The sequence below is a fragment of the Theobroma cacao genome, chromosome 2 (genome assembly GCF_053813885.1).
Source record: "Theobroma cacao isolate CCN51 chromosome 2, ASM5381388v1, whole genome shotgun sequence".
Classification (NCBI taxonomy): Eukaryota; Viridiplantae; Streptophyta; class Magnoliopsida; order Malvales; family Malvaceae; genus Theobroma; species Theobroma cacao.
This window is the reverse complement of record NC_142640.1, coordinates 3461389-3479761: the sequence shown is the minus strand read 5'-3', so window position 1 is coordinate 3479761 and position 18373 is coordinate 3461389. Positions and strand designations below refer to the sequence as shown.

The 18373-nt window shown below is 37.7% G+C and overlaps 5 protein-coding genes across 6 annotated transcripts; 4 read left to right on the top strand and 1 right to left on the bottom strand.

The window, feature by feature from the left end:
* The first annotated feature begins 392 nt into the window (after positions 1 to 392).
* LOC18607616 (Urb2/Npa2 family protein) lies at positions 393 to 9746 on the top strand. Of its 2 annotated transcripts, XM_007041873.3 has the most exons (10): positions 393 to 767; positions 922 to 2554; positions 2803 to 4284; positions 4475 to 4854; positions 5072 to 6657; positions 7018 to 7459; positions 8263 to 8425; positions 8815 to 8918; positions 9028 to 9119; positions 9215 to 9746. In XM_007041873.3, the coding sequence occupies exons 1-10, from the start codon at positions 529 to 531 to the stop codon at positions 9289 to 9291; spliced, it is 6198 nt and encodes a 2065-aa protein (XP_007041935.3). In that variant the 5' UTR covers positions 393 to 528; the 3' UTR covers positions 9292 to 9746. The 2 variants fall into 2 exon arrangements, with proteins under 2 accessions (XP_007041935.3, XP_017971647.2); XM_018116158.2 differs by lacking the exons at positions 8263 to 8425; positions 8815 to 8918; positions 9028 to 9119; positions 9215 to 9746 and having other exon boundaries at positions 5072 to 6646; positions 7018 to 7178.
* Positions 9747 to 10410: 664 nt separating this feature from the next.
* Positions 10411 to 11358, top strand: LOC108660566 (uncharacterized). Its single transcript, XM_018114576.2, has one exon. The coding sequence runs from the start codon at positions 10832 to 10834 to the stop codon at positions 11123 to 11125; it is 294 nt and encodes a 97-aa protein (XP_017970065.2). The 5' UTR covers positions 10411 to 10831; the 3' UTR covers positions 11126 to 11358.
* Positions 11359 to 11494: 136 nt separating this feature from the next.
* LOC148763927 (protein VACUOLELESS GAMETOPHYTES-like) lies at positions 11495 to 13962 on the top strand. The gene is made up of 3 exons (XM_088803316.1): positions 11495 to 12968; positions 13000 to 13182; positions 13930 to 13962. The coding sequence occupies exons 1-3, from the start codon at positions 12573 to 12575 to the stop codon at positions 13960 to 13962; spliced, it is 612 nt and encodes a 203-aa protein (XP_088659442.1). The 5' UTR covers positions 11495 to 12572.
* A 1467-nt stretch (positions 13963 to 15429) lies between these two features.
* Positions 15430 to 16054, top strand: LOC18607613 (uncharacterized). The gene has a single exon (XM_007041869.3). It carries the CDS (start codon positions 15482 to 15484, stop codon positions 15866 to 15868), a length of 387 nt encoding a protein of 128 aa, XP_007041931.3. The 5' UTR covers positions 15430 to 15481; the 3' UTR covers positions 15869 to 16054.
* A 1286-nt stretch (positions 16055 to 17340) lies between these two features.
* LOC148763926 (uncharacterized) lies at positions 17341 to 18077 on the bottom strand. Its single transcript, XM_088803495.1, has one exon. The coding sequence runs from the start codon at positions 17936 to 17938 to the stop codon at positions 17525 to 17527; it is 414 nt and encodes a 137-aa protein (XP_088659621.1). The 5' UTR covers positions 17939 to 18077; the 3' UTR covers positions 17341 to 17524.
* Positions 18078 to 18373: the final 296 nt, after the last annotated feature.

Below are 18373 nucleotides of genomic sequence, written 5' to 3'. Positions count from 1 at the left end.
TATGAATTTTATGTACAATGATTTGCATAAAGTTAGCAAAAGTTTGTTTTTATGTGTATCTAAATTTATAATGTTCATTATTATAATTTAAAGTAATGTTTTCTCTTTCCAATTTTCCTCATATTTTTTTTAGGCATTGATTTTTCTCTTTCTTTTCCCCTAATTTTGAAGATTTATTATTATTTCAACTTTTATTATTACATTGTTATAATTTTTTTGGTACTTATTATATTGTTATAATTATAAATGGTGATTGAATTGATTTAAAATTTGTTTAAATAATAGGTTTATTTTTTCGTTGTAACTAGGGAAAAATGAAACAAAAATGGAGAAAAAGGAAAAATAATAAAAAGATTAGATAAACCTTCTTATGTATTATTATTAATTAATTATCCCCATCACTAATTAAAACGCAGCGTATCCTCACAGAAGCCAAACCCTAGAAAAACCCCCCAAAAGAAAAGAAACCGTTCCCGAATTTAAATAGAAACAAGCTCAAGCTCGTCTCCAGTAATCGACGATTCAAAAATGGTTGATTTATCTGAGAAATTAACTAAGAAAAAGAAGAGGAAGCTAAACAGCTCCGGAGAGAAACGAAATCCTAAAAAGCGTCACCGTATTGATTCCTCGAAGAAGGAACCGACAGAAGTTGAAGAAGGTGAAAGTTGGGCACGGAGAGGGCCGGACATCAATCCCAGTGAAGAACGCCCATGGAGAAATTTACAGTTAATTCTTTCATTACAAAACAAACAAGTGGACCTACAAAAGTTAGTATTTCCTTTCCTATAACATAAAATAAAAAATAAATTATGTGCTTAATTAATTCGGTTAATTTGTTAGTATACGTTTTACTTTTCATTTCAATCGAAACGGACTATTAAGATTTGGCTTTGAGTAACGAAGCATTGTACATTGGTGCAGAAAGGTAGAGCTGGCTTTTGATTTTGTTAATTCTAGAGAGCAAGAAGGAAGAAATAATGTGGATGAAGATCACGAGACGGTGAATATATCGCGATTAATTGTTTTTCTTAATGATTGGATACAGTCATTATTGGTTTCACCCGAAAAGAATGTTGTCGATGGAATTGTTGAGGCTTGTTTGGATTTTAGGTGTTGGCGGATTTTCAAATTCTGTTTGAAGGAGTCTTTGAGATTGCATGTTTCTTTAAATTTCTTGCGGAACGTGTTAAGAGCTATCGGTTATATTGCAAGAAATGTTTTGTCTTTAGTTAGCGACACATCTTTGTCTTCGAATGAATCATTTTTGGTTGGTGAAGGGTTTGAATTGTATGGTGTGGTGCTTGATTGTGTTTCCTTGTTGTTCTCATTTCATAGTGGCTTGTCAAATGAAAATTTAGAAGTATGGGTTTCGACTATTGATGTGGTGCTTCAGCTTGCTCACAAAATTTATACAGAGAACCTTGATGGTGGCAATATAGGTGCATTTGCCCTGCAGTTTTCATGTGTGGTTCTTGAGCCATTTGCTAAATTTTTGAGGATCCATCCAACTCGGAAGAATGGGTTTCGTGATTTTGTAGATAAACTTCTTGAGCCAGTTTTGCTTCTGGTTGGTGTCTTGCATAGTCAGATTAACGCGGATAATTCTGGCTGGACAAAGAACTTGCTGAAGTTGGTTGAAGAAGTCTTATCTCACGGGTTGTTTCATCCAGCCCACATCGATGGATTTTTGGGCTTGCGCAGTGTGGAAAAGTATGCTGGGTTACTCGATGGTAAAGCAAAAGACTCAAAAGTGATGATTAAAAGTTATCATAGACATTTATTCGACAAACTAGAAAGCATCATAAAGGTGAAGAAGGACATAACTTTGAGCGGTATTGGGCAGTTGTTTCACATGTTTGTTGATCGTGTTAAAAAGCAGAAAGGAGCTTTCAGTACTGGGACTACTGGAAAAATTGGAAGTTCGAGGCACTTGGAAGATGGCTTATCAGGACATTTGTCTATGGATCCATCTCGGAGTAGTAGTGCATTTCCAGACAATAATTATAGCTCTAGTAATTTAAGTGCAGAAGCACGGAAGTCACTATTTGATTTCTTTGTACAGCTTTTGGAGCCTCTCCTGCTTGAGATGAATGGCTATATTCAATCTAACCTGGCAGCAAGGCCCTCATTGTTGGATGCTCATTGCACACTCAAATCCATTAATAGTTTACTTGCCAGTTTTTTACATGATAAAGTATATGTAAGAACAGAAGACATCTCAGAAGGAGCTTGCCTTAATTTCTTGAAGACAGTTTATGATACTGTAGTTTCATTTGCTTCCAAATTAGTCAGCCTATCAGAACTCAATATAGATACCAAGACGGAGAGGAAGATGTTTCCTTTATTAGCCAAGGAGTTATTTCTTGCTGTAGGATACTTCTTGGATATCGAATATGACGTTATTGGGAATGACTTAATTAGCCTATGGGTCATGATGCTTTCTTATTTGACCACTGGTGTCTCTTTCTTGGATTCACCTGATCAATGCTCATTGACTTCCCCAATACTAGATCTTGGGTGCCAGCTGGTTAACCTTTACAGCTCACTTCGCCAGGTTAGGGTGATTGTTTTCAATATTTACACGTCCTGTGTTGCAGCCTTGGTTTTGATAATAACTCTTAAACTATTGAGTACAATGTTCACTGTCTTCATTGGGACTTGTAGGTGTTCTGCTAATATTCTGATTGATTCCTTTCCCTTTGCCATTTTTTCCCTATTCCTTGTCGTTAAATAAGTGCTTTTATCTTTGCTTTTCATTAAAATGGTTCCAATTCCAACTCATAGACTTTTTAACTGATGTAGGTGAATAATTCTATTTTTACACTGTGCAAAGCAGTGAGGCTTTTAATATCACACCACCAAGAAGGTGAAATGAGTTGCACCAGATTCTTTTCCTACACAACATCCTTACCTAATGAAGCAAGTGCAGCATCAGTGGGAATTCTGTTATGCTCACAAGAATTTAAACTTGCTGTTCATCATGCTATCAAATCCATACCAGAAGGCCAAGTGAGTGGACTCATTTGTCAGTTAACTGCAGATGTATCAGAATCAATAGAATGGATGAAAATTGGTTGCTCAAAGACTGATGGAAAAGAAATTGGAAGATTGGACATGAGAGATCACGGCATGCTAGATTTTCACATGCAAGCAGAACTATTGGGAAGAGTGTTAGCTGAAATTTATATGATATTGCTAGACTCACTGACAGTCACGGTGGGAAACTGTAGTCTGCTTGGACCTTCTGTGAAAGAGTTAGTAAATACGATTTATCCTTGCATTAGTAGTCTGGTTGAACAACACCCTGATGGTGTCAACGAGTTCCTATCTTTTGTCATGGGAAGGACTTCCAAGAATATGGCAGCTGAAAATGAAAAAGAGAAACATAGAATAACCACGCAATGGATTTTTATCTTCCTCTTTCAACTGTACATGTCTTGCCGAAGCTTGTATAGGCAAGTCATTAGCCTTACACCTCCCAGCACATCACGGAAATTGTCATCAGCAATGGGGGATGCTTTCACAGCATATACTGGTAGGGATTGGATGGAGAAGTCAGACTGGACTGAGGAGGGCTATTTTTCTTGGATTATCAATCCTTCACCATCTCTTCTTGATCTTGTACACCATATTTCAAACATTTACATAAAGGACAACATTGAAGATTGCTGTCCACTGATCTATGTACTGCATGTTATGGCTCTCCAAAGGCTAGTTGATTTGAACAGGCATAGAAGCACTCTTCAGTATTTATTACAGCAGGGTGATAAGTTGATGCAGGTTAAAAAGCTTGATGATGCTGACTTGTCACTGTATAGAAAAAAATGCCGAAAGTTGAAAAGGCACATCTTAGTTTTGGAGCAAGAGGCAGTGGAACTTACTGATTTCATGCTGGGATACCTTTCATTAGTGGCTAATTATCACTCATCAATCTTCTCTTCTGATGACACATCTTGTGAAAAAAAGGCATGTTTCCAAGTGCATGAAAGTGACAAATGGGATTTCAGTATTTCTTCCGTGAACAAGAAGTCATTGCCAATTGCAATTTGGTGGATTATATGCCAAAGTATTGATATTTGGTGCAGCTATGTTGATGCTAAGAAGTTAAAAAGGAAGTTTAAAAAATTCCTCATGCTTTTGATCCAGACTTCCCTGCCCTGTTTAGCAAACAGCTCTCTGCAGATTGAAAAGCATAAAATTGGCAAAGATGGTCAGCTGAAGAAAATTACTCTTTATCAGATTTCACAAGGACTTCTAAAAGATTCCACTCTGTATGAGAATAAAGTAAGACAACATTATAAAATTCATATACGTTTTCTCTCTCTGGCACTTGTGTTTCATTTATACTTTTTTTCTTTCTTTCTTTGTGCATTTACAACTTCCATATGTAATTTTCATATGCTTTATTGGCAGTGGTCTGAAATTTTCGTGGATATTATTTCATGACATGATACTCACCCTTCTGTTTTATTAGTTTGTTCGCAGGAATTTGGCATCAAGTTTTTGTCATGCATTAGAGAATTCAGTGCTATCATTGTTTAGTGACTCGTCAGTTAGGGACATCAATTTTAAATCATTACCTGTTTGGCCAGAGGTTTTAAGCAAACTTGACAACTCATCCACAGTTGTTTGTAGCAGAAGAGATGTTAAGCATGATTCGGCTGCAAGATCAATTTCAAATTCATCTGATAGGCTACCTTCAGAAATTTCCATGAAACAGAAAGCCTTTCCTATCGAAAATGTGAAATTTAAAGATTGTCAGAGTTTGCTCAATCTTCTGTGTTGGATGCCAAAAGGATATTTGAATTCAAAATCATTCTGCCAGTTAACAGCTTATGTCCTCAACCTTGAACGGTGAGCTCTCTATGTCTATTGTTCGCAATCTATGTTAGACAGCTGGCACTTTCCATCCCCTCTTGCTGCATTGAAAAAGTGTTGTTAATAACTTAATATATATTTAGTAGCATTTTTTTCTCATATGCTTTTCAAGGTTGCTTAGTATGCACCACTGGTTCTTTTACTTATAAACTTTGTGAGGTCTCCACTGATAAGAGTCTCTTTACATTTTCAGGATTGTAGTTGAAGATCTTCTAGGTTGTCAGGGTGCACTGTCTTCAAATGGCTGCTACGAGCTTTTCCAGTTGTTTGTAGCTTGCCGGAGGACCTTGAAAAATATAATTATGGCATCATGTGAGGAGAAGATAGAAGGTAGTCTATCTTCACTTCTTTCAGTTGCTGAGGGTTCATCATTTGTTATATGGCTTTTCAAGTCAGTATCTACAGTGATTGGAGTCCTAGACACAATGATGGAAGATTGCCTGCCTGAATTCGAACTTAAGATATTCTTATTGATGGATCACACATCCTATGTTTTCTTTGCAATAAGCAAGTATCAGTTTGGTCAGGCTGTCCATTTCATTGGAAATTCTGAGAAACCTTGTAAAAAACAACCTTATTCTGGTGTTGTCGGTGATGAAAGTATTTTGAATCAACCTGGTTCGTGCTCCAATTACTTGAAAGATAGTGAAGCCTTGAGAAGTTTGTCCATTACTGCTGAGAATTTGAAGGAACAGGCAGAGAGCTTACTCGATCCTCTAAAGGGTGCCCTTGATGATAATGCGAAAGTAGGAGATGGGAATAAAGCTGTAAATACTAATAAAATGTCTTTTGCAATTTCTTGCTTTGGTGGGTTTTTATGGGGCCTAGCATCTGCCTTGAATCAGGGAGACGAAAAAAGTGGTGAGGTGAATGCAAAATATTTACGATGGAAATGTGAGCCTCTCTCCAAACTAAACATCTGTATAAATGTGTTTTTAGATTTTATAAGTGAAGTCTTTCACATGTTTCTTGACAATGATCAACAGTCCAGAAGCTACTATGATGCTGAAAGTTCTCAAAAGTTGGATTACAGCAGGCATTTGCTGGTTTTTGAGACTGATTTAGTAGAGCTTCATTATCTAAATAAGCATTTCTTGCAAGGGTTGCTGAAGGGTGATCATCCTGACAGAGCAATTTTACTTAGGCATCTATTAATCACTCATTCTGCTATTCCAAGGCTAAATTTACGCATTGATGATACTTCCTTGTCGTCAGGCATGGTACCTCTCAATATTGGCATTTCACAAGTCTTGTTGTTGGAGTTGGCAAACTCGGGTGAAATCCCGCCGCCATTTACTTTTGTTTGGTTAGATGGTGCTGTCAAGTATTTGGAAGAACTAGGTAGTCACTTTCCATTGAATGATCCTACCTTAAATGGAAATGCATATGCCAAGCTAATAGAGTTGCTTTTAAGGGCCATAGGCAAATGCATATCTTTACAGGGAAAAAGAGCCACTTTGGAATCTCATGAGAGAGAATCAAGCACTAAGATACTCCATGGTGGTACAGGTTGGTCTGAGTCATTTCTTTCTCATGGGTCACATTGCCTAGATGAGTTCAAAGCTAGGTTGAGGATGTCATTCAAAGCGTTTATAAAGAATCCGTCAGAGTTGCAACTGTTGTCAGCAATGCAGGCTATAGAGAGAGCACTAGTGGGAGTACGTGGAGGCCATGCAATGATCTATGACATAAACACTGGAAGTGCCAATGGTGGCATGGTTTCCTCAACTGTTGCGGCTGGCATTGACTGCTTGGATTTAATTCTTGAGTATGGTTCAGGTGTTGTATTTGCCTATCTTTTATGATCATTGTAGTAAACATAAAATGTAAAATTATCTCACTTGTAGCCTTCACTGCATCTGCTGAAAAGTTAATTTTGCTTCTTGTAGCATTTGACTGGACAAATTTTGATTTTTAGCCAGACAAATGTTAGAGTTCCATGCGTCTTATGATGCATTTGGATAACTTTGGATTTTGTGAGTGAATGCTGCTTCTGCTTCTTCTTTCATTAACCATTTAAAATTGTGAAGCTTAAAATCTGGAGTTAAGTTTTTATTTAACATTGTATATTTCTTTTTAAAAACATCTTCTCTGTACTTAGTTGGACTTACTTAATGGTGATTTTGACTTGCTTTGTAGGTCGCAGATGTTTGAGGGTGGTTAAAAGACACATTCAAAGCTTAGTTGCAGCACTGTTCAACATAATCCTGCACTTACAAAGTCCATTAATATTCTATGGAAAATTTGTGAGTAATGAAGGTGACAGAAATCCAGATGCAGGATCTGTTGTTCTTATGTGTGCTGAGGTATTGACCAGAGTTGCTAGAAAACATGCTCTGTTTCAAATGGATCCCTGGCACATAGGGCAGTCTTTATGTATCCCTGGAGCACTTTTTCAAGATTTCCATCAACTAAGGCTTTCTGAAGCACCCGTATCAAATAACTCATTATTGTATTCAGATAAACAAACCCACGATTCCATGGCAAGCATGAAATATAGTGTTGTGGACCGACAGTTTTCTGTAAACCTGTTTGCTGCTTGCTGCCGATTATTATATACTGTTCTGAAACATCACAAGAGGTATGTGTCAATTTGCATTTCTTTGTTTAGTCCATAATGAGTTATCCCCCCTCCCCCCTTCCCAGGTTGTAATGGTTGGACTAATAAACTGAATCCAAAGACCAAAAGCAAATGTAGGCGGAGGCAATAGAAAAGGAAAAGGGAAGCTGCTGTAAACATTTTAGGTTCACCCTTTTAGATGTGCTTGATGTCTGGAATCCATGCACATCCTTCTGAACACTGTGGAGTAATGTGTGGCTCTGTGGATCCCAGTCTTTCTCGAGTATGCAGCACTTCCTACTGTACTACAGTAGATTGGAAGAAGTGTGAATTTCCCGCTTGCGATGTCTTGTAATAATTAAGTTTAATTTGGGATACTTCTGATATTTAAATCATCTTTATGCATCATGTTTAAGCAAGAGCCTGCCTGTTTTTCTTTGCAAATCTTACATCATTTATGAAGTAGCTGATAATAGGTATAGCAGATATTCTGTTATACCAATTTCTGTACATTATATGTACATTACAGGAAGAATTTGTAGAATTGAATAGAAATTGAATATTTTGGGGGCATTTCCCAAAAATTGAAATAGTCAATCAGTTATTGTGATGTCAACATGGAGGTCTAGGTTGTGGTAGCATAAATTTTAATGCTTTTCTCATATGGGAATAATTTCTCCAAAGTTTCCTCAGTTGGGTAGTGTGCACATTAGACTGCTCTTACATGTATTTTCTATTTCACTGATATTCTTACCTTCTTCTGTTTTCTCCTTTATTTCTCATTGCAAGAATAGTTATTTACTGATTGCTTTTCTAATTTCAAGTGAATGTGAACGGTGCATTGCGGTGCTTGAAGAATCTGTTGCCCTTCTCCTTCATTGTTTGGAGACAGTGGATGCGGATTTAGTGGTCCGAAAAGGTTATTTTTCATGGGAAATACAAGAGGGAGTAAAATGTGCTTGTTTTCTTCGAAGAATCTATGAAGAGGTAGATAAATGTTGTTTTAAATGTAGTGTATAACATTACATAACTGCATATGCAAATAGCATACACCAATACAAATCTATCAGGAAAGAGGAAGTGTGAATATCAAAAAGTCTGTTAAGATTACATATTCGGTGCATACAACTTGAATATGTAGTGTTTGGCCAGTTTTTTGTCTAAATCTGCTTGTTGGACTAGCATTTATATCAAACCTAATTCATCGATTCTCAAATATGGCAATTTTGTTTAACCTCTGTATATGCTGTTTTGAAAATGTAATTTGTGCTTAAACTTTTGATGGTGGTCTAGTTCGACCATGCATTACACATGTAATAGCCCAATTGATCAAATTGTCATTCTGACCTGGTTTGACACTTCTTGTTCTTTTACAGATAAGGCAGCAGAAAGATGTCTTTGCAGGCCACTGTTATAAGTTCTTATCAACCTACATATGGGTTTATTCAGGATATGGTCCCCTTAAAACTGGCATCAGAAGGTGGTATCCTCTGCTGCTTACCGTTATATCATGAAATTTTTATACATCTGATTTATGCTAGATATATTTTGTAATTGGCAAATCATTTTCACTTTTCATTCAATTGCAGGGAGATAGATGGAGCTCTAAAACCAGGTGTATATGCTTTAATAGATGCTTGCTCAGCTAATGATCTCCAATATCTTCATACTGTATTTGGAGGTAAGCAATCTTGACCGGATCTGATCTTATAGCATGACTCTAAAGCAAGACAGCTTTCTTCCATCTAACATTTTTTTCATCTATGCATTTTGTAGAGGGTCCATGCAGAAACACTTTGGCTAGTTTGCAACGTGATTACAAACTGAATTTCCAGTACGAGGGAAAAGTCTGATCTTAGCCGTTTCCTCCATCAGATTATATGGCAAGTCATCAATTTTGTCCTCTTAACTCTTCTAACATACGAGGAAACAAACTTCGAGAGATCATGTTATTGTACAGTTTTTGTAGTAACTTGTAAGCTTGGTGATGGCATTTGTCTTTTTAGTACACGAGTTAAGTCCATCCATTTGGTCTGGTATATTGTTGCCGGGTGCAGCATATTTAATTTTCCTTCAGGCCCTGGCACCAGACTTGGATGACCTAAATTGTTGTTTGTTATATGTGAAAAAAAGAATCATGCCAATGATCTCTAAGTCTAGTAGTCAGAAGACCAAGACTCCTAAAGAGGAGTATTTCCATAGGTTTTGATTGTAACAATTGATCAAATATCATATAATTAAACCCAACATGTACACCAGTGTATAACTTTATTGAGCCTTATGATACTTTCCGATTATGATGCTTGAACCGATTGTTTAGTGTCGGCCTGACTCAGTCTGATTGGCCTATGGAAATTATTGGAGTTGGTTGAATTCTACTATTGTCTCTAGCCTTGTGGCCCACATATTTATTCTTCGGCACGTGTCATGTTGCTATTGGACGCATTTTGCAGCCGTGGAACTTGCTGTGAAAAACATCAACATCGCTAACTACACCCCGCGTATGGTCCCTACGACTTTGAAACTTGACACTTGTTTTCTTGTTTGGGATCCAGTTAGTTCATCTTTATGATCATCATTATGGCTATTTTGTGGCGGTCATGGGGCGGAAGTTTCCTCGACCCTGGATGATTAAGGCCAAGAATTTCCAACCATCTTATGTGAATTTAGCTAGAATGGTCGGAAAAGAATTCGGTCAGGCAATCACACAAGATGCTGTGCACCACCTACCGCAAGCCAACCTTTCTGAAAAAGAAAGAGAGTGGCGTGAACAATGTTGCGAGTACTTGGAACTATCATCACCATCTCCTTTTCCTAGTTTACTAGCCTAAGCTAGTAAAACTAGGTTGATTAATGTAATTGTGCTTGCCTAACAAGGAAGATAAGAGGGAAATCAAAACAAAACGTTGTGGGGTTGGGCCAGCACTGTTTTGGAGCTTTACATAAATAGGACCAGCACGGATGAGTCAAATCAAGAATCATTTTTTGTCCATGTGAATTGGCTTATTTGTTTCTCACGCTAATCTTTTGATCAGCCAACCATGGCGTCTGTGTCTTCATCTGTAGGATAAAGGATAACGCTTGATTGCCCAACCACCTAAAGCTCACATTGCCACTTTTCTATGGTGGATCGAAAAAATTGTATAACCACATCATTTCCATCCATTGATTGCCAGAAAGGAAATATCTACTTTTATGGGTTTATGCAATCTTGAGTCAATTTGAATGAAAATGCCCCCTTGAAAAGGAAGTGGACATCAACAAATTAGACTTCCCCAGTGCATGCTAGTTAGATATATCTGCTATAATTGACTTCAGGATTTCTTAGTTTCTCTTGAATTGCTGCATAGCTTGCCGGCCTTGGCCTCTGAAAGTTTTGAAGGATCTTTCCTGATGGCCTATTGCTATTATGGGTACTGCTATTGTGGAAGATGCCACCGCCCTTCCTCTCCTCTACCATTCTCAGTCCTGCTATTCTTGGCGCTTGCATTGATGTTGCTTGCCTTGTCATCTTTAATCAAATTTGAGATAGTAATGGAAAGTGCTGAGGATAACATGACTTGGCTAGTTTTGCTCGCAGCATTGGCATTACTAGTCCTTGTTCGTTGGCTGTCATCTATGGATTCTTGTCGGCGACCTCACTATTGCGGCTGCGGAAGATGCACTTCCTGGAAGTATTGCTACTAAACCCACCTTTTCTGATCCCTGGTTTGTCTAATACTACAAATTACCCTGTTCAATGTATGTTTTACAATGTCTTTGATGAACTGAATTGTGTGCATATATGAAATTAAATTATAGTTTAGAAAATTGTTACGGTTTGTATCTAAGTGTGAGACGATTCTCAGGATAAATCTGGTCTTGGGGATTCGAAATTAATTGTTTACTGTGTTCAAATAGCATGTTTTGAAGTTTCAGAACCTCCCAGGCTGAGTAAAATCCTGTCTCTTTACAAGTCAATATTTTTTCCACAACCATATGTTAGATCATGAATATCAGGTTTGGGAGCTTTGATTTCACCGATTCAAACCATCTGAGATTTGAGGGTATATGTTTTGATTAGCCGTAGTCTCATATCTGCTTCTCCCTTCATCTCAATTGGAGGAGACACGGATATAACTGAACAAAATTTCTGGAAAATTTTCCAGAGTCAACCAATTTCGTTTTCATTCATAGAACGGTACATACATGTGTAGCTCTCAAAAGACAGATCAAATTTCACCGGGATGAATTTCAGTGCTGTCAGTCAAACCAGATTGGTGAGGGTTTTCAGGGTCCCCACTTTTGCCTACATATGCTAAATCTGGTCATTTCTTTCTCCCATAGGATGTTGAGAGTTGGAAACTTTTCTCTCAGAATGAATAGCTTGTCTCCCACACGCACCTGAATGCAAATATTCCGAATATTGAAGGGCTTCTCTCGTCTTGTACGCTACAAGAACTGGTAGATATCATGGATTTCGATTCTGTTCAATTCTTCTCTAAGTCATTTTATTAGTGCAATCTTAGCATACTTTGCAGAGTCATTTATCACATTCTGTAAGTTATTTACACTGAATTACAAAGGGTGCTTTGTACCAAAAAGAAAACAATTACAGGGGTGCTTGGAACTTGGGAGAGAAAACCCTGAATTTTCACAAATAAAAATAAAGACTAGGAATAACTTGCTGAAAAGAACAAAAAGAATAGTTCTGACAAACTAGAGTCTGCCACCAAAACCACAGTTAATTTGCTGTTGTACCAACCATTTAATAGAAAACTAAGCTCCAACTTGCACTTATACTGGCTTAAATTTACAATATGAAAAGAACATAAAGAAATTCACATTACGAGACAAAACAATCAATAGTAAAGTGGAAGACTCGGATTTCCTGAAGCCTATAATAAAGGTTGACACGTTTAGGCTCAACTAGCACAGCTTAAGGTAGATGGAAGATTACCCTCGCAGTAAAAATGGAAAAAGAAAAAAACAATAATGGAGTCTAACAATTGAGCAGTATTATGTACATGAGCCAACTGCCATTTTTGAGACACTTGTGTCAGGTACATGTGCGTTACAAGTGAAAAATATAGAAATCCATTAGGAAAGATTTGAGCATCACTCAACTATTGAGCAGAAAAAGAGAGAGTGAGAGATGGCAATGGCTGAGTGCCCCAAGTTTTCCAGCCTGCGTTCATGCGTTAACCATTTAAGCCACAACCATCCCCTGCGTCCCATTGAAGTGAAAGCCGAGGAGGAACTTATTTGCTCTGGTTGTGGGCTGGAGCTTTCAGGTTCAGCTTACAAGTGCAGCAAGTCCAATTGCCAATTCCTCCTCCACAAATCACGCTTCATATTGGAGCCAGTGCTTGAACACAAATCCCACCCTGATCATCCCCTCACCCTTCTGTTCCCCTCACCCCAAATTTACAGAAACGAATGGTTTATTTGTAATGCTTGTTGTGACCTTGGAACTAGCTTTGACTACCATTGCTCCAGTTGCAGGTTTGATCTCCATGTCGGATGTGCTTGTTTACCGAAAACCATAAATCATGTTTTTTTAAAAAAAATTGACCATGAAGCATGTTGACCACCAACACCCTCTTACTCTCTTCTATTCCTCCTCCTGCGACAAGGAAATCGAGACCTTCATCTGCGATGCGTATAACGAAGTTGTTTGCAAGGAACGCTGGGTCTATTACTGTGGGAAGTGCGATTATGGTACCCACTTCCGTTGTCCAATCCACAAATGCCGAAAAATTTTAGTAATGAAATATAGATCACACAGGCTTCAGCTTCCAATTCAAATAAGTTTGGCCCAAATAACCTTTCAAATAAACTGCTTTCATGATAACCTCAATCACCACAAAAACAAAAGCCCAAATTGTCTCTTCTGATTCCGATGTCAAGTCAAATGCTTCGATGATGAAGTAGGCGAAGTGACCCGACGAGGGTATCGCGACATCATGTTGGAAAATTTGACTTGGAATAGATAAGTTACGAAACCAAACACCCAACATACAATCCGCAGAATCAAACAGGAGACATCTGTTTCTTTTAAAAAGAAAAAGCGTTAACATAGATATTCCGATTCTAATTGACCAAATACGGTGTTAAGCCCGGTCTTGTGACTCTCGTCACCGACCATACCATAAACCTGGGTGTCATTCTTTCTAGGAACAACAAACCTTTTGTTAGTATCAAGAGAAATAGAATCAGATTTGAAAAAGGATCAAGAGAGAAGCAGTTGGTTGTCGCCAACTCCTCCATGGGATCCAGCAATCTGATTAACAAACATTTACCAAATTGTAAACGTTGATAGATAACTGTGTTAGATTAATGTGGGGAACGAATATCAAATATCAGGAAAGGATGAACAGTGAAAAGGCTTGAACCAAGTATTTTCTATCATGGCAAGTTGGCCCATATTAGGTCAATCCTTATCCCCACTATCATTATTCAAATCAAACTGTGTTTTAAATTACTGGGTTATGACTGTCTCATTTATGTAGCAACCATTGAAGAAAATCAATGTCAAATCCTAGACATAGATGTATCATGTAGTATGAGGTATGGTATCATTCAAGACTAATGAATAAAAATTAGTTTCTGCAAAACATGTCTTCCTTTTCTTTATTTGTTTGCTTATTCAGTTGTTAGGAGGAAGAGGCATGAATGGGTTTTTTTTGGTTTACAGTTTTAGGGCCTATATGAAGGCAGGCAACATGGTAATTGCTTGTTAAATTGGGATAGGTCGGTTGATTCATGAACCTAGATTACTAAAAACTCAATAACATTTCACCGTCATGACCATTCTGCAATTCCCATTTGCTCTTTCATGGAGCTGTATATATAAGTAAGCAACGCATGAAAGCCTGCCGACGTTGCCCGTATTTCCGACATCCATATCACAGTTCATGATCTTAACTGGCATTAGGATGTTCATTGCCCTTATTTCCGACATCCATATCACAGTTCCTAATCTTAATTGTTTTAGGAAGTTAATCTTAACCTAAAGTTAATATCACAGGCTCATACTTTTAAATCAAAAGACATATCTATCAAATAAAAAAAAATTCTTATTTAATTCATTAAAAAAAAAACTTATTTCGAGTTTTATATCTTTTAAAAATAATTACTTAATACTTTTTTACATTAACTCTTTCACCCAATGATGAGAAAAACTTACATCAATCGTAATATTTTTAGTGAAAAGTATCACATCAATGCAAAATTATATAAATTATAATTATATTTTGTTACAAACTCATTTTTAATTCAAAAGGAGAAATATGAACCAAAATTACCAAAACATTATTTATCACAAACAAAGCTGCTATTTACTAAATTAAGACAATAAATTAAATAAATGACTAAATTCAGAGGACTCTAAACAAATTCCGAGGTGCTTGTAGTCGTTAGCATGGGGCGTCCCCCTTTCCCACTTCTCTCCTTTTCTTTTAGTTTAACGTTACAGTAGTATTCTCATCCTAATCATTCTTGAGATTGCAAACCATTTCCAGGCAGCACCGTTTTCCATGTGGTTTATCAGAATACCAGCTTCATGATATGTTTACTGCTTGTTTTCTTCTCTTTTTCCCTTCCCAAGTCTCTGTGTACGGTACAGAGTCAGCCGGTGGAGTAATCTTTGAGAGAGTAGACTTTAACCTTTCACTTTTTCATTTATGATATCACTTTCACCCAGGGTTATCAACGTTCTTTTTACGTTTAAAACGAGATCGATACGGATAGCTACTACCTACCAAGAGAAAAATAAAGAGAACGAGACAAATGAAACAGAGTATATTTCACCGGCATGTCCTTAATTTCTGCCCACTAGGGTCCCACGTTTGCCAAGTTCAAACCTGAACCCAAGAAGTTTCGGACGTATCCACTGACAAATGAAAACAAGCAATCTAACGGTCCAGTAGTACCCTGGTAAAACTTGAGTTTAAGCTGTGAACCACAAAATCAGACACCCATTTTGGCTATAAATAGACAGGGCCTTCGATTCCTTACGGACCCTCTTGAATTCACACGCCAAAGAAATACACAGACCTCTTTATGGCCTATTACAGAAGAGGAGACTCTATCTTTGATTCATTCTCTTTAAGTCCCCTGCCATATCCAGTTCTGCTAATCCTAGCAGTGACGTCGATCTTTCTTGGAATATCATGGTACGTTAACTATGAATCAGTTCTGGAAGCTGCTGAAGAGCAAATGAGTTGGTTGCTTTTGATCACACCAGTAGTTCTAATATTCCTAGCTCGTTGGCTCTCATCTGTGGAAGCCTCTGATCTGCTATTTGGTTCATCACCATGGGAACGTCGCCGGCGGACTCACCATCTTCCTTCAGAGGGTAGCTCACCATGGGCTGTGGCTGGTTTCATAGTGTTGCTGTTGATCTTGGTGCAGTATCAGTCAGTTTTTCGTGAGAGCTGGCTGGTATGATACGATTGTACTAAAGATTGAAAGAACTATGTTATTATTTCTTTTCTTTGGTTGAGTTATTAGCAGTTTGATGTGTGATTAAGTGAACTGGGTCTTGCCTTTATCAGATTGAAGAAAAGCATGTATGGTAGCATACATAGTTGTACTGTAAATAATACTAATAGAAAAGAAGAAGTTGCTATACAATTGGGATTTGGATTCATGTTTAAAAGTCTGGTTTTCTGATTGTTGAAGTAACTAACATAGATTCTCTTGATCATATTTCTTTGTTTGCACAGAGAAATCTGCCCCTATTTTGGATTAATCTCAGAAAATTGAGTGGTATAACCTTGAAGCTTATGTTGTTTCAGTTCCTAAGACAAGAAAAAATTTTCCCAATATAAACCCAAATAACTTTATTTGATCCGTAGAGTGAGAGCTTAGTTTTCTTGAATTGTCTCCAATGATTATTGAAGTCTAAGGTTCCAAATTTAGGTATGTTTCTTGTACTGTCTCAAGCAAACCCAACCCTGAGTTTGAATGGAAGCCCGAGGAAGGAAATCGTTTTTAGTAATATAGTTGTGGTAATTGCTTGATTGCTTAGAACTTGTTAATGTCTCTAAAGACAAGTTATCTGTAACTTACGTATCAAGCTAACCATTAGTCAAGTTCTTCAGGGAGAAAAGCAAAAGCATTATTCACTAGTCACACAATAATTTGGCCATAACAATGATGATAAGACCAAGCAAAAGCATTCTTAATTGTTGCTTTCTTCAAAGTTCAGGGGAAAAAGGAGAACACATGACATACTTTATCATACAAAACTATTACTGCAAATTTGCCTGTCCTGATGCAAAAGCAGAGTAGTGGAACTATTCATATTAAAAATGAATCCTGTCTCGAGGCATGTTAAGTGTTTTGCTGATGGAAAATAGCATTGAGTGATGTAACAGTAACAAACTAAATGGCATCCATAAGCAGGTGGACCATGATCCTTATGATGCACTATAATTTAATCAATGAATATCTCTGGTATTAAATAAAATGAAAAGTGATGTATGAGGAATAAGCAAAGACAAAAGATAGTCCAAGGTATTTATTTAACTTTTCTTAAATCATGGGTACAACCCATGACATCACCAGCACCAAAATTCATAAGTGGCAAGAAATCAACGTTTCTTTATCTGGGATATGGTATTTGAAAAATCCCCGGTTATCCCGGTGTTGATTCTCGATTCGTCGACCACATTTAAACGTCATTTTCATGTTTTCCAGCCCTTCTGTGTCGAGTCTTCTGAGTCATGGCAGATGGAGCTGTTTTTATGGCTTGATGACGGTAACAACTAATCAATCATTCAAACCTACCGCTGGCCACGTGGTCCAGTGCTTATCGAGCCGTGACTCATCGTGCTTGTAGGGTCGGTGCTAATTCTAGTCACAAAAATGATGGCCCTTTGGAATTGCATCTGGTGTAATTGTTTGATGACCGCTAATTTCCTTTGAAAGAACAAGAGTGAAGTTGTTTATTAAGGACTATAATCAACCAGGGGTTTGAATATTTTGCGTTCCAAGAAAATCTGCAAGTGTTTGTATTCTTAAATAAACAAGGCCTAGCATAAACAAGCACACATCATGAATATTAGTATGGGGTCTTGTTTCTTAGTTTACTAAAGCTAACTAGTCCGACCTCCAGAGAGGTCCAAACCATTTGGAGTGGAATGAAGATTGATAAGAAAGCAGCACCAAAACAACCCCCACCAGCATGGCAATGCCCCAAGGTAAGCCCCCGGATCGGTGAACTGTCTCATGCTCCAGACGCTGCTGCCAAAAAGCAAGCCTTCTGCTGGATGAAAATGAGATCATGAACAAGATTAGCAGAAATGGTAAAAGAACAATGAATAGCTGGAGGTTTATTGCGGTGTGATGTAACCGGGCCTTGTAGTTGGTGTATGGAGAGAGCCACAGCAAGACCATGACAATGCCAAAAATAGTAAGCAATGGGAGAGGTGGTGCGGAAACGGAGGACAGGGTGTGGCCTCTCCACCCTTGTTTCCACTGTGGACCCCTTCTCCTGGGATAGAGCCACTCCATTCCTCTCTTTTACTCCCTGCTAGAAGACTCGGACAGTTTCATAGGTTGTAAGCTTGCTATGATATAAATCCGTAAGGTTTGCTTTGGCATAAATTCTTTGAGTGTTAATGCTCTCCTGACAACTTTATCATTAGATTAGATGACACTCAAGTGTCTGGTATCAAATTATATTCTTGTCCCAAGGGAGGTGCCTGGAGCTGTCATTTTTTAAGCTTATGCAACTAAAGAGCATTAACATCGTAAGAAAAAAGCCAAAAGGGAAACAAAGACTCATCATGTTCAACACACCACATTTCTAGTGTTGAGTCCCCCTTCAATAGTAAATTTTCACAGTATAAATCACATACATGGGGGTTGAAAGATTAGCTACCAAAATCCAACGGAAACGCACCAAGACAAACCAGAATGCCATTATGATCAAAACTAGAAAGTACC

What these genes read in the sequence shown, in the direction of transcription:
- LOC108660566 (XM_018114576.2), top strand. Translation starts at nt 10,832, where the DNA reads ATGGCCTATTGCTATTATGGGTACTGCTATTGTGGAAGATGCCACCGC.
- LOC148763926 (XM_088803495.1), bottom strand. Translation starts at nt 17,938, where the DNA reads ATGGAGTGGCTCTATCCCAGGAGAAGGGGTCCACAGTGGAAACAAGGG.
- LOC148763927 (XM_088803316.1), top strand. Translation starts at nt 12,573, where the DNA reads ATGGCAATGGCTGAGTGCCCCAAGTTTTCCAGCCTGCGTTCATGCGTT. An exon ending in GTTTACCGAAAACCATAAAT is followed by an intron (nt 12,969 to 12,999) that starts CATGTTTTTTTA and finishes TTGACCATGAAG; the next exon opens with CATGTTGACCACCAACACCC. An exon ending in ACAAATGCCGAAAAATTTTA is followed by an intron (nt 13,183 to 13,929) that starts GTAATGAAATAT and finishes TCATTTATGTAG; the next exon opens with CAACCATTGAAGAAAATCAA.
- LOC18607616 (XM_007041873.3), top strand. Translation starts at nt 529, where the DNA reads ATGGTTGATTTATCTGAGAAATTAACTAAGAAAAAGAAGAGGAAGCTA. An exon ending in AAACAAGTGGACCTACAAAA is followed by an intron (nt 768 to 921) that starts GTTAGTATTTCC and finishes ACATTGGTGCAG; the next exon opens with AAAGGTAGAGCTGGCTTTTG. An exon ending in CTTAAAACTGGCATCAGAAG is followed by an intron (nt 8,919 to 9,027) that starts GTGGTATCCTCT and finishes ATTCAATTGCAG; the next exon opens with GGAGATAGATGGAGCTCTAA.
- LOC18607613 (XM_007041869.3), top strand. Translation starts at nt 15,482, where the DNA reads ATGGCCTATTACAGAAGAGGAGACTCTATCTTTGATTCATTCTCTTTA.